This window comes from Microchirus variegatus (genome assembly GCF_963457635.1).
Source record: "Microchirus variegatus genome assembly, chromosome: 5".
NCBI lineage: Eukaryota > Metazoa > Chordata > Actinopteri > Pleuronectiformes > Soleidae > Microchirus > Microchirus variegatus.
Window position 1 is genome coordinate 24,337,466 of NC_139806.1, and position 13,089 is coordinate 24,350,554.

The following is a 13,089-nucleotide window of genomic DNA, read 5'->3' on the forward strand; positions in this document are numbered from 1 at the left end:
ACATTTTTCACAAACATTTAGATTAATATTAATTGTTTTGCATTCTTTCAATGGTTCTATTTTATTCATTTGAAAAAAATTCCGTGCCCCTGGTACCATAGTTTGAGAACCGTGGTTGTAAGCATTATTAAGTAGGTGAGGACTGAATGCTGATTCTCATTCTTAAAAGTCATAAACACACTTTTTCTTTCTTTATTCATGAAATACAATCATTTATCAAGTTTATTATTTTCAGGACATGATCAGCCTTGACTGGCATCATCGCTAACGTGCGTGTGCAGCCCATTATGGCGGGTGTGAGAATCGTCACTGGACGCCTGCTCTAATGGCCTCTAATGGCTCTTCTCATGCGGGTCACACAGAGCTGTCAGGGGCCAGCAGGGGCCACGTGACGCCCGCTGAGCGCTCAGAGTCACACATGGGCGCAAAAGGCACAAATGGGCCAGATAATGGGCCAAATAAGAGGAATTTACCTGCGCAAACACGAATTCCTTCTGTCAAAGAATTTTATTTGTGGACTCCAAAAACGACATATTTAATTAAATTACATTAAGCACACATATCTATTATATACATTTTTAATTTAGATGTTTAAACCTTTTTACTCATCTTGATTCTGTTCATTGCTTTCATGCACTCTTTAAACAATTGATGATTTATTTCTTTTTTCTTTTTTGTCGTTTATGTAATTGTGTTTGAAAACGGCTTTTATCTACGGTGTCTTTAAAGGATGACATTAACTTACGACTCCCATTCACTCACATGTTTCTTCATTAAAATCATTTGTCATGTATCAGTACATAGACCCGGGGCTTGAGGGGGGTCTGCTCCTCCTCCTCTTCGCCCTCCTCCCCCTCTGGTTGCAGCAGACTCGCCCCCCCTCTGTGAGCGACCACCTCGGCTTTATAAACCCCTCACTCCGCCATCATCACCACACACTCTATCTCCACCACCGGACACAGACTCTTCCACAGCCGCAGTCCAGCGTGAGACGGAACAAATCTACGCTTCTTCCACACGCGAGGACTGCAATACTCAACACATTTAAACACTATTTTGCCCGTTTTTTGTGCTAAGAGAATGACTTCCGCGTGCGTGCTCGTCCACCCGGCGACTCTCGGCGCAGTGTCGCGGTCGCGGCCGCAGACAGTGAGCAGCAGCTCGGACACTAACAACAGGTAAGTCCCTTTGGACTCTGACTGGACACAGTTAACTTTTAATTATTATAATTATTTTGTGTGGTTCTTTTTACCGGTTTAACACGGCTCTTTAATGCTGTGGAAGAATGACTAGCCTAAACGGCTACCTAGCTAAACCAAATGGTTGCTAGGCGACAGTAGCTGTTGACATAGTTTCACGAATACTGCTGTGAACTGAACTCCAGATATTAGTTTTGGTGTGTAACTGGTTTAATTCATATTTTAATCCAAAGTTCAATTTGACCTCAGGTAGCAGGGGCATGCACAGACATTTAGAAGGGCAGGGGTGGACATTAAAAGGGGCACCTACTGCACACCAGTGGGGCAGGCACCCATAGTATATAATTTTCACATTCTCACATGACTGTGTATACATATACAGGGACATCTTTTATAGCACAGCATTGCTTACTATTACTGAGTATTCTGTATGAATATGATCTGTTTGGGACACTGTCATGTAGCGACAGTAGAGAACTTCATAGCGACGTGGACATTTTGGGCATGAGGCAAACTGGTTCTGAGGGGAGAGAACACATCAAACTCCACCAATCCCCACGCCAAAGCCCATATTTTTTTCCTAGTTGGAATGTATCTCTAAAGTTGTCTTTCCATGGACAGTTTCCTGGAGTTCATGTGGGAAAAACGTTTTTCCATTCACATATGATGAACACAACTGGAAATTGGACGGGTCAGACGGGTTCACAACAGCAGGACATTGTCCAAAATCCAGAAATTTGACTGATTAAGGTTGTTGGCTGGAGTCCAGACAGACGTTTGGCAGACATTTGCATTCTCACAAAGCTGTTCTGGACAATTTCAGAAAATTATCCCATCAGGTTTTTTTTATTGTAGTCAAAATAATGCATCACCGCATCCATCTTCTCTTTCCTCATACAGGAGGCTTACAGTAGTCGGTGCTCAATACTCCGTTTTCAGGGGCTCCCAAACAATCCTCTGCTTTGCATACATTGTTTCTTGTTGATTGTTCTGATCACATTTCCTCTCTTTCTCTTTAGTCAGACCTCACTGTGGAGACCATGGTTATCCAGCAGCAGGAGCAGGAGCAAACTGTCCTGTGTAAGTTCCAACACTCTTTAAATTTAGAGCTGTGATTTGAACTCACTATAGTACTTTTTGATGAGTTGCATTAGGAAAAGCACAGGTATTAACATGACATTTTGTACTCACAATCTTTGTCTCTCTCCTCAGCCTTACTCCAGACCCACAGTGCCAGGTTACTCGATGATGAGTGGGAAATCTCAGTCCTTCCAGCATCCCGTCAGGTCAGGATCTCTTTTTCTACATATGTTCATTCTTCTATGCATGCCAGGTTTTCTATCCAGAGCCCCATTTCCACCCGAGCAGCTCTGCAATTATTTACGTTTCCATCGTCAGATTTTTGAAAAAATACCAAACTAACTGATCTTTACCGTCCCCAATTTTGGAACACTTTTGATGGGGCACCAACAGAGAATCGTATCTTTTGTGCAACAGTAGAGGGGAAAAACATTGTTTTTCCATTCCAACACACAAAGCACAAGTCATGTTGTGATAAACAGCCGAATACCAAGAAGAGAGAACATGAAATGCTGGGCGTCTTCTTTGTTTTGCGTGGAGTGTGACGCCATTTTTTATGTCGCTATCGCCATCTGACCCACGGAATCTGCGATGGAAAAGGCAAACCAGATCAGGGTGTTCCATTCAAAAACCACACCACGGTGTACTGAACTGCACTTCACCATTATGGGTGGAAATGAGGCTTAAGATAGTTCTTGTTATTTCATTTTAGTTCAAAAGTGTTTCATGTGTTTTCATAGTTATCTGTGGTTATGTTAACATGAGCTCTTTTCTGTCTTCCAAACAGACTCTTCTGGCCCAGAACCAAGTCATTTGACTATCTGTACAGTGACGGAGAGGCTTTACTGAGGAACTTCCCCGTTCAGGCAACCATTAGCTTTTATGACGAGTCTGACTGTGAGGATGATGATGACGAAGAGGACTGGGAAGAAGGGGGCGACTCTGACGATGAAGAGTGCCACAAACAGCAGTCACATTTCACCTCCTACAACTAAAAGTGACTGATGATAGCATCTCTGTCTTCAAATGGGAAAGAACTGTAGAGATTTGTTTTGTTTACACAAACTAACAAGCAAATGTCAGATGAGTGAGCGTAGGCCAAACTCTGCTGAGTTTATTTTCTGTGTGTTACTGCACACAATTAGTGAAGTGGTTTGCAGTATCTGCAATGCAATGTGTTTGGTGAGAAAGGAAAGCCAGGCTTCATGTGCTCCCACATTTGGGAGACTTGTTATGTTTACAGTCAATCTCAGGGTCGGATCTTTGCCAGTGTGTGTATGTGTATAGAAAGAATGTAATCCACACTCATTTCTAACTTATAATGTATATAGTGCATAACCTGTACATAAAGAAATTTATTTTTGATTTATTTTTATATTATGTGTATCTGTGTAAACTTTGCCCAAACTGAGATTGTATACAAAAATAAAAAACTTTTTTGGGGACTTAATTATGCTTCTGTATTTGCACAAAATAACTTAAAAAGCCGAATCAAAGTCTTATCCTTAACTTTAACCATAACTAGTCCGTGCACCTTTATAACCTTAATCAATAACTCTAATATAAGAAATATTTAATTTAGGACCAGGTTTTACTCCCAAAGATGGAGCAGTATTTATACCCTGTATAAATATTGTATAAAATAGTTTTTTTTATAAATTAAACTGTGCCTAGTGCCATGTATACATGTACCCTATTTGTGTACCCTATAACACTAAGTTCTTTAATTAATACACAGGTTCATATATTTGTTTTTATTTAAAATGTGTAAGGCAGGCTGAGTAGTGTCGTGTAGCAGAGCAGTCGATACCAATGGTATATCAACAATTTTGGTCAATTCCGTGATAATCATGCATACAAGCTATTCAAAATGACATTTTTATTTTAAACAAATACAATGTTTGATTCATGTTTATGAGTATTAAAATGAAATTTTTGTAATGTTAACAACCTTAACCTAAACTTAACCAGTTGCTCAGAAATTAGTTTCTTCCTCATGAGAACTGGGTCAGTGTTTGTGCCAGAAAAGGAAAACAAATAAACAAACATAAAATGATAAAATGACACTACAGCAGGTTGTTGGGCCCCTTTAAGGATGACTTGCTGCACGTGCCACTCCTTCACCTCTGTCGTTTTTCTCTGCTTATAGTTTTCTGTTTTCTTTAATTTTTTTTATCATCTACTTAAGTCCCGCCCTTCTTCACAGCATGTCCACATTCATGACGGCTGTGATTGGTCAGTCGTAGGGATTCCTCGTCTCCTATTGGCTGGCGGGCGCATGAATCACGCACAGTGGGCAGTGACTAGTGTGGGAGTTCCCTGGAGTCCACGATGGAAAAGGAAAGGCCTTTATCAAACGGAATGAAGGTAAGGAAGATTTATAAAAAATTTTTTTGAATATATCTCTTCATTGAACAAATAGACGTACCTGTTTTTTAAATGCTGCCGTTTACAAAATGGCGATTTTTGTCACTTAAGAGGCTCGTCACGGTCGTGACAATGAATTTTTCACAAGCAGTTATAAAAGCAGTCATACGGTGTTGGCATGTCAAGGAAGCCCTCTGTCTCTATTAGTCCATTAAAGCGCCGGTTTTGTGCTCACAGATACATGTTTATCGACGGAATAAATGTACAGTATGTTGTTTTACAGTTGAAGAAAATGTTTCGTGTGTGCGCGTGCGCGCGTGAGTCAAATATTTTTTTTAAAATAGGGCTATTTGACATCCGGTGTAAAACAGTTGTCCCCCTGTATCCTAATTATTCAGGCTATTCTGAATTCAGAGCCTCCCCTATCTTTGTCTCAGTTGCTATGGAAACCAACCCCCACCCTCTCCATCTATATTTATAGAAGCCTATGTTGTTCCTGGGGGTATTTTTATATTTGGTGAATAATGTCTCAACACTGAAGGACACATGTAGCATGTAGTCATTATATTCGGTATATTCATGTGGACATTTGACACAGATGGAGGAATCAGAGCGTGTCATATTGAAAGAGGGCAAACTCACAAACTGCATTACACACGAATTACCCCACTTGTTAAAATTAGATTGGAAAACCTTGACCTAGAAAAAAAAATACAGCCTAAACTAAATGTGATTTATGGGACACTATGCTATTGGTAAATCTCTGAACTGCATTTACGTTAATGGAACAAATACTATAGCACACCACACATTTATTGTAACTTCCCTAACCCATTTGTAATGACTCAAAATGTGCACAACAACACGACACATCTTCTCTCTTACAAAAGCTAAATTGTGGTTGGTGCAGGATTACTTGTTACAGTGTGATCGGTGAACAGCTAATGTAGTTAATGTCAACTGTTGGCCTTAAGCCTCTGATTAAATATGCGTGGCTTTGTGGCCTTTGTTGTTATGTGTACTTTAAATACAAGGCACCATGGACACTTGATACCTTTGATGGCTTTGATACAAACAGGGATCTGGAGATATGTGCAATAAATGTGCAAACCCTTCACAAGAAGACTACAGCTGAAGACTTTCACTGCTTTGGAATTAAATGTACGTTCGCCACTACAACAAGTCAAAAAATCTCACATTGATTTGGATCTGGGTGCGGACACGATCAACCCAAGAAGAATGATTATATTGCAACGGGTAACAACGCCCTGGAAGCAAGGAATGCCAGAGTCAACTGCTCAAGCCTGTACAAGCTAGGAAGCCAGTGAGTGAGTTCACTCCTTGCTGTTACTGACACTTTGAAGCCAGCAATAGCAGATTCGCAGACCGGTGATGAGGAAGGCTCATCAGCCCATGGGGAAGCACGCCTGCTTCAACGTATCATTGCCAGAAGATCCCGAACTACAAAATGGAACCAGATAGAACGTCTTGTGTGTAGGGGTGCACCAATCCACTTTTTTTCACTTCCGAGCCGATCCGATCCGATACATGAATTTGGATATCTGCCGATACCGATACAATTCCGATATGGATGCTCTGTTTGCTTTAATATTATTATCATTATTATTGTTGATTTTACATTAGGCCTCCTTTATACAGGCAAGTATGATATGTACGACTTTACAGGGACTTAAGGGAAATACATGTGCAAACCCATTGAAAACTTACTGCAGCTGAAGACTTTCAGTGGCTTTGGAACTTTCAATGTACTTTCGCCACAACATGGGGTGTTGTGGATTGATTCGGGTCAGGGACGTGCAGAGAAGGTCAGAGGGACAGGGGCTCAAATATAGGGCTGCTCAAATAATCAATTAGTAAAATAATTGTCAACTATTTTGATAATTCATTCATCATTGCAATGTCTTAAATTATTATTAGAGCAATCATCCCGTTTTTTCCATTCACCCCAACCTGCCTAGGCAGATGAGATCTCTTCCTTACTCGTTGTGGGAACTGGCCTAAAAAAACAATACATGTATTTGTAACATCAGTTAAAAAATGATATGCAAAAAAAAAAAAATTCTTGGTGTCTCAAAAGGGATATAATTTTGCCACATAAAATATCACAATATTGATTATAAATAATAAAATACCGTGAACTTCCCGAATACAGTGTGAAGTTTCTTGAGTCTAATGTGCTGTTTTATCCCTGCAGGTCTGTGCCTCGTCAGTGTGTGAATAACAGGGCAGGAGCATGGCTGCAGGTAGGTGAGCACAAAACACACAACCAATGGCTCGGTCATGGTCACAATAGTTCATAATAAATCAATCAATTACTCTATAGTAGAAATATATTAAAAAGTTTGTATTTATATATATATATAAAAATGACTGTGTAATTTGTGGTTATTATCAAAAGGTGGCAGCAGCAGCAGGAACTTAGTGAGTGGACTTCATGTGTGTTTGCTGAGGTTTCTTGAATGCATTTTGTAGCTGCCCCTCTAAGCTCAACACGCTGTAGATCCCGCAAAAACAATGATGACTTACTTTACCAGGCTCTTAGAATGCATCTCTTTAGCTACTCCTTTGAGCTTAACAAGCTGTGAACTCTGCATTACTTTAACTAACTCTCATGCCCTACCCTACTTCATAAACATCTGTTTTCTTGCTTTACATGCCATTTCAAACAGAGTTCAAACTGTTGAGTGACATTGTGCGCTTGTGTGAACTTCTGATCTTGTTGTTGCAGCGTTCCTTGATGGTAGGGATGCTCACTCGGTCCTGAAGCGTTTCCCTCGAGCCAATGGCTACCTGGAGGAGCTGAGACAAGGCAACATTGAGAGGGAGTGTGTTGAGGAGAGCTGCAGCTTTGAAGAGGCCAATGAAGTGTTTGAGAACAAAGAGAGAACGGTGAGCCAGATTTTTATAGCACTCCTCCATTATTTATGGTTGTGTGATTTCAGTGTAGTGACTGCTGGGCTAGAGAGAGTGGTCTCTGTAGCGCTATATTGCCACTATATTGCCTCATGTAGTGAGATAACTGTGGTAATAAAAGTCCTACAACAGCCAGTACATTTACATGTAGACAAGGGCAAAAGAAGGCTAATGATGACTCGCTGTCTTTCAACCAAACTAAAGTAAACATCTTTGGGCTACACCTGGGTATTTGACATTTTTGGTGCCTTCAAATTAAGTTGTGTTTACAAAATGTGCATGTGAATGCTTTCCTCGTGTCTTATTTACGACATCGCAAATGGAAAGGAGTTCATGAGTTGTGAATTTTGAGATTGAACATAGGTTCACTTTATGGTGGCTGTGAAGTTAAAGACGGACTAAAGCGAATGCAGAGATTCTGCTATTCAAACGCATTATATGTTAGAAAATAGTGGCTGAGAAGCTGTGGAGTAAAGAAATATGAAGTTAAGATTGAAATCATTTTCTCTCCAGTCTTCTGTTCAGGACAGAGAAGTTTTACAATACAGCTTTACAATAACTCAGTGTCAGTATTTGATGAGTATTTTATTATCCAATTTTGCCAGTGGAAATTGGCTAGATTAGACAGCTGATACAATATATGTATGAATTAATATAATGTGAGAATAATTATACATGTTAGGAAACATGATGCCTGATAAGTATCAACAGTAAAGGAGATTTATCATCACTAAACTCAACATTTGCATTATAACCATAAGGAAAATTATAGTGATTGATTTTCCCTCCTCTGTCAAGCTTGGGAGTTTAACATGATTTAATTTCACGCAGGTTATCATCACAATCAGACTTCTGTCAATACCTTGTTAATTTGATCGTGAGCTTTACTGATGGACTTAATTGGTAATCTAATAATAGATATTGCAACCTAACTTAACCACTGTAAATTTTCATGATGTTCCTTTATAAATCATTGGTTGTTTTGAATAAGAAATGTCAGTTAAATATATCATATAGGAGACAAACACAGTGATATTTGAGAAGTGAAATGCCATGCATAATGCCCTTTGTTTTGCCCAAATAACTCTATTTTAGTTTCATCAGTCCACAGCACCTTATTCCAAAATGAAGCTAGCTTGTCCAAATGTGCTTTAGCATACCTCAAGCAACTCTGCTTTTTCTGCATGACTCTTCCATACAGCATCTCCTTGTGTAAAGTACGCTGAATAGTTGAACGATGCACAGTGACACCATCTGCAGCAAGATGATGTTGTAGGTAGAGCTGCAACTAACAATTATTTTCGCAATCGATTAATCTGTCGATTATTTTCTCGATTAATCGATGAATGGTTGGTCCATAAAATGTCAGAAAATGTTAAAAAAAACATTGATCAGTGTTTGTCAAACCTGGAACTGACGATGTTCTCGAATGTATTGTTTATGTCCACAAACCAAAATGATTCAGTTTCAATGATTTCTTTTTTATGTGGAGCAAAGACTAAGAAAATATTCACATTTAAGAAGCTGAAACAAAATCTTGTTTCAATCATGAAAAAAGTTTCAGACTGATTAATCGATTATCAAAATAGTTGCCGATTAATTTCGTAATCGATTAATTTCGTAATCGATTAATCGTTTCAGCTGTAATTTTTAGCTTATAAAGACAACATTGAACATTGCAGGGCCTTAATTTCTGTTTCCTCTTAGTGTTATCTTCTGTAAGTACCTCTAAGTCAGCATTGAACTCAGGTGTCTCAAATAACCTAGGGGCCACTGAGTGTCTAGTCTGGTCAGGAGGCCAGTCATGTGAAAAATTTTTTTAACTGTGTGGTAAAACAACAGTTCATGGTGTGTGAGATATGAGATAAAAATCATATTATGACAAAAAACTGAAAACTGTCTTGATCCCCTGCCAGATGGAGTTTTGGAAAACTCGCAGCGCCTACACAGTGAGCAGTAACAACGAGGGCTTCTCTGAGCGCGCTGACACAGTCTTCATGGTGGTTCCTCTGCTGGCCGTGGCCCTGCTCATCATTATCGGCCTCTTCCTGCTCTGGAGGTGCCAGCTTCAGAAGGCCACCCGTCGAAGACCCGCTTACACCCAAAACCGCTACTTAGCCAACAACCGCAGCACGCGCAGCCTGCCGCGAATTCTTGTTTACCGGGAAACGGCTTCGCACAATGAAAGCTCGCACCACGAGTCCAGCTCATATCCCACTGTAGTGGTGAGCGGTGCAGAGAGAGGAGGAGGTTCCCAGATGGAATCGCAAGGCCTTCACCAGCAGAACACACAGGGCCTCTATGTCCAGGACCCCTCCATGTCGGTGGCCTCTCGGTTGTCTGGTGCCACGCCACCTCCATCTTATGAAGAGGTGACGGGACATCTGGAGAGCAGTGGCGATGAGACCTCAGCACCTTCATACAGTGACCCTCCACCCAAATATGAGGAGATAATCATAGAGAAATGAGAGCGGCCAAAATAATGCATCTGATGAGGCCAATTCTGGCTGCTGGTTGGTGACACCCACGTTTTTTGTTGTTTTTCAGCACCATAAAACACTTTTGTTTGACTCCTGTGCTGTGTTTCCAACATGGTACGGTTTGGTAAAGAATGGTTTGGAATGGTAAAGCCCTGGGTCAGGCTTGTGTTTTGACTGAGAACATGGTGGACGGGGGTGCCGGCTGTGCCTGATGGCTCCGTCAAGCGAGATATGTAGCGTGACGTCATGCGGGCGGTACGGTTTGGTTTGGAATGGTAAAGCCGTGGGTCAGGCTTGGGTTTTGACTTGAAACAGTACCTTTTCATGCTAGGCGGGGGGTGTCGGCTGTGCCTGATGGCCGTGTCAGCAAGATACGTAGCATCAACGCAACAGACAACAATGGAGGACATCAAGCAGGTATTTTTGCCTCAACAGGACGTCACGTTTGTGTGAGAAGAACAGGAAAAGTCTGACGCCCGGATCATCTGACTGTACAGTACCATTTTACTCTGGTACTCCAAAGGATGGGTACTCTAACTGTACCATACTGAACCGTTCCATTCAGTGAAAACACAGCAACCTTAAGTCACACTGGATTTTGTTTACAGTCACATCACACACTTGTACAATTTATTTTGCTCCTAATTTTGCTGCAGCACATCAGTGACTATATATGAACATTAAACAGCTCCCAAGATGGAAGCCAAAACATCTTCCAGCCCGATATTTAATTAACATGTTGTTTTTCTGTACAGAATGTACAAAGATGTTTTGCAGAAACGTAAAACAGCAAAGTTTTCCTCGGAGACCAGGCTGGTGTGTGACTCTACAGACTGGACATAGTCAGTAGTGAGAGTTTTTGGAGTCAAGCCAAAGTTGTTAAATGGATCATTTCCTGTTTTGTTTGCTGTTTATTGTTGTTTATATCCAGATTTCCAGGCAAAGCCAGCAGGGCTTTAAATTCACCTCCTATCATTCGACCATGAACAAGACTATGCTCACATTTTTGATACTTAAACTACTGACTGTGTAGTTTGTTCCAGTGTTTGTAGAAAAGCTCCGTCTCTGAGAGTAAATATCTGTATTTCTGCTTCACGCTCACTGTGAATCCCGTCATGTTTAGACTGTCCACTTTGCTCATCTGCTGTGGCCTCATGGTGATGAACCAGGTTCTGTTGCTTTGGGTAAAAACGTGCGTGGACTGAATCTCCTTAGTAATGACTTCTGCTACCCTGCTGTGCCAAACAGGTGGGAGTTTATTCATTGCCAAATGTGCTTTGTCTCAGTACTTTATATATAAATCTGTGTGGACCAAACTGATATCTACTCTGTACAGGCCTTATTTCCTGCAGTTTAAGACAGGGCCTTTGTATTAATACGTTTAAACTAGAGACACGTTTTCTTGCCACAGACCAGCCTCCCTATTCCTTTGTATTTATTTTGGTTAATCTATTTAAGTAAATTAAAAAAATAGCCTTTAGCTTTAATAATCATATTACCAATTAGTGATGAAGCTGCAAAATTACCAAATATCTGCCCCTGCTGTGCCGATTTGATGCTTTTCATTGTTTTGTATTGTAATTTTAATATTTGGGTTTTGGAGTGTTGTTAATGATAAAATAATCAGTATAAGAACACGCTTGGACCTAGACCACAGTTTGATACAGTGACAAAAAGGATTTAGCCGTCCTGTTTCTTGAAGAAAACATACAGTACACACTGCCACAAGCTTCACAAATACACATTATTCACATGTGCACAATCAATATTATGTGTGTGTAGCAGAGGTTGTTTGATTTTAAGCAGACACTCTGCTCCGTACGATTAATATATCAACTCAGTATTTGAATGCATGTACTTTATACATAAACATCTTTATGTACGTTCACGATAAGCATGCTACACTCGACCGTGAAGCGCCTGTGTTCCTGTTTGCAGGACGAGGCGATCGGTGAATGTCATTGTTTTGCTTTGAAAACACAACTGTGATTAGTAACTGTGTTACGTTTTAAATGGTGCAGTTACTGTGACACTGTGGTTGTGTGTCGTGTCGAGACCGGAAACAACCGAAGCAAGGTTGGAGACAGTGTAGCATCACTGGAGATGTGACCTTCACGCTGACGGTTAAAAAAATAATCAAATGTTCAGCTTTTTAGTCGTTTGAAGGACTCTTTTAATGTTTACAGATGTTATTGCCAAGTGTCAACGTGTTAAAGACGGTCAGCAAATGTGAGTGTGCTCGAGTTTCTTTGAGTGTTGTTGCCTTCAAGGAGACTGATTCAGAAGACGAGCTTAAACCCGATAGAGTAAATATGGGTCACTGATGATGACTATTTAAGAATCAGCTCCCTGAAAGGTCTAGATGATTTTAAATAATGTATGATTTTTATATGTAAAAGCCGTTTTCATGTTCAAATTGTGTTTTTTGTGAATTTTTTTCCACGCTTTTTTGATGCAAATTCTTCACATTTTGTCTTTAAACTGTATAAAGTGATGATGTAACTTGATGATGGGAACCAGTGTGTGGAAAACGCTATAGCTGCTTTCAGACATGCACCAAACTGCTGGAAATTCTCAGTTAGAAAGCGAGAAAAACCCAGTATCCATGGTCCCAAAATCCATGGTCAGCATCTGCCACATCAACACACACGACTTCCCATCATATTCATATATACTGTGCACACATATCGAATGTAAAACAAGATAGTGTATTTAAAGAAGTTTTACCAAAATTGCTAAATTAGAGGATAAGATTATCTCATGTATGTTTCCAGTTCAGCTTTGGTGCCAGCTGATATCTCTAAATCATATCTGGACCTGACCAGGCCTGAACAATTGTACAGTATAAGACATGTGACCTGACCAAAGGGTCTGGTAGTCAGGTTTATATTTCTGTTTTGCAGAGTGAGTTTTTGGTGATAGATTTGTTGCATATATGAGTGGACTTTTACCTCACTACAACTTGGTAAGGTGCACTTTGTACACCAGTGGCTTAATTTTGTATCCTGTGCTAAAGTTGTTCACTGCCT

The 13,089-nt window shown here is 40.3% G+C and overlaps 2 protein-coding genes across 2 annotated transcripts; both read left to right on the forward strand.

Annotated features, from left to right (window-relative positions):
- Nucleotides 1-1,057: 1,057 nt before the first annotated feature.
- Nucleotides 1,058-3,274, forward strand: ripply1 (ripply transcriptional repressor 1; the record flags this gene model as incomplete). The annotated part of the gene is made up of 4 exons (XM_083890120.1): nt 1,058-1,178; nt 2,219-2,279; nt 2,412-2,485; nt 3,067-3,274. The coding sequence occupies exons 1-4, from the start codon at nt 1,081-1,083 to the stop codon at nt 3,272-3,274; spliced, it is 441 nt and encodes a 146-aa protein (XP_083746246.1). The 5' UTR covers nt 1,058-1,080.
- Nucleotides 3,275-6,776: 3,502 nt separating this feature from the next.
- On the forward strand, nt 6,777-10,825 carry LOC310927737 (transmembrane gamma-carboxyglutamic acid protein 3-like). The gene is made up of 4 exons (XM_083890117.1): nt 6,777-6,910; nt 7,066-7,088; nt 7,396-7,556; nt 9,497-10,825. The coding sequence occupies exon 4, from the start codon at nt 9,497-9,499 to the stop codon at nt 10,046-10,048; it is 552 nt and encodes a 183-aa protein (XP_083746243.1). The 5' UTR covers nt 6,777-6,910; nt 7,066-7,088; nt 7,396-7,556; the 3' UTR covers nt 10,049-10,825.
- Nucleotides 10,826-13,089: the final 2,264 nt, after the last annotated feature.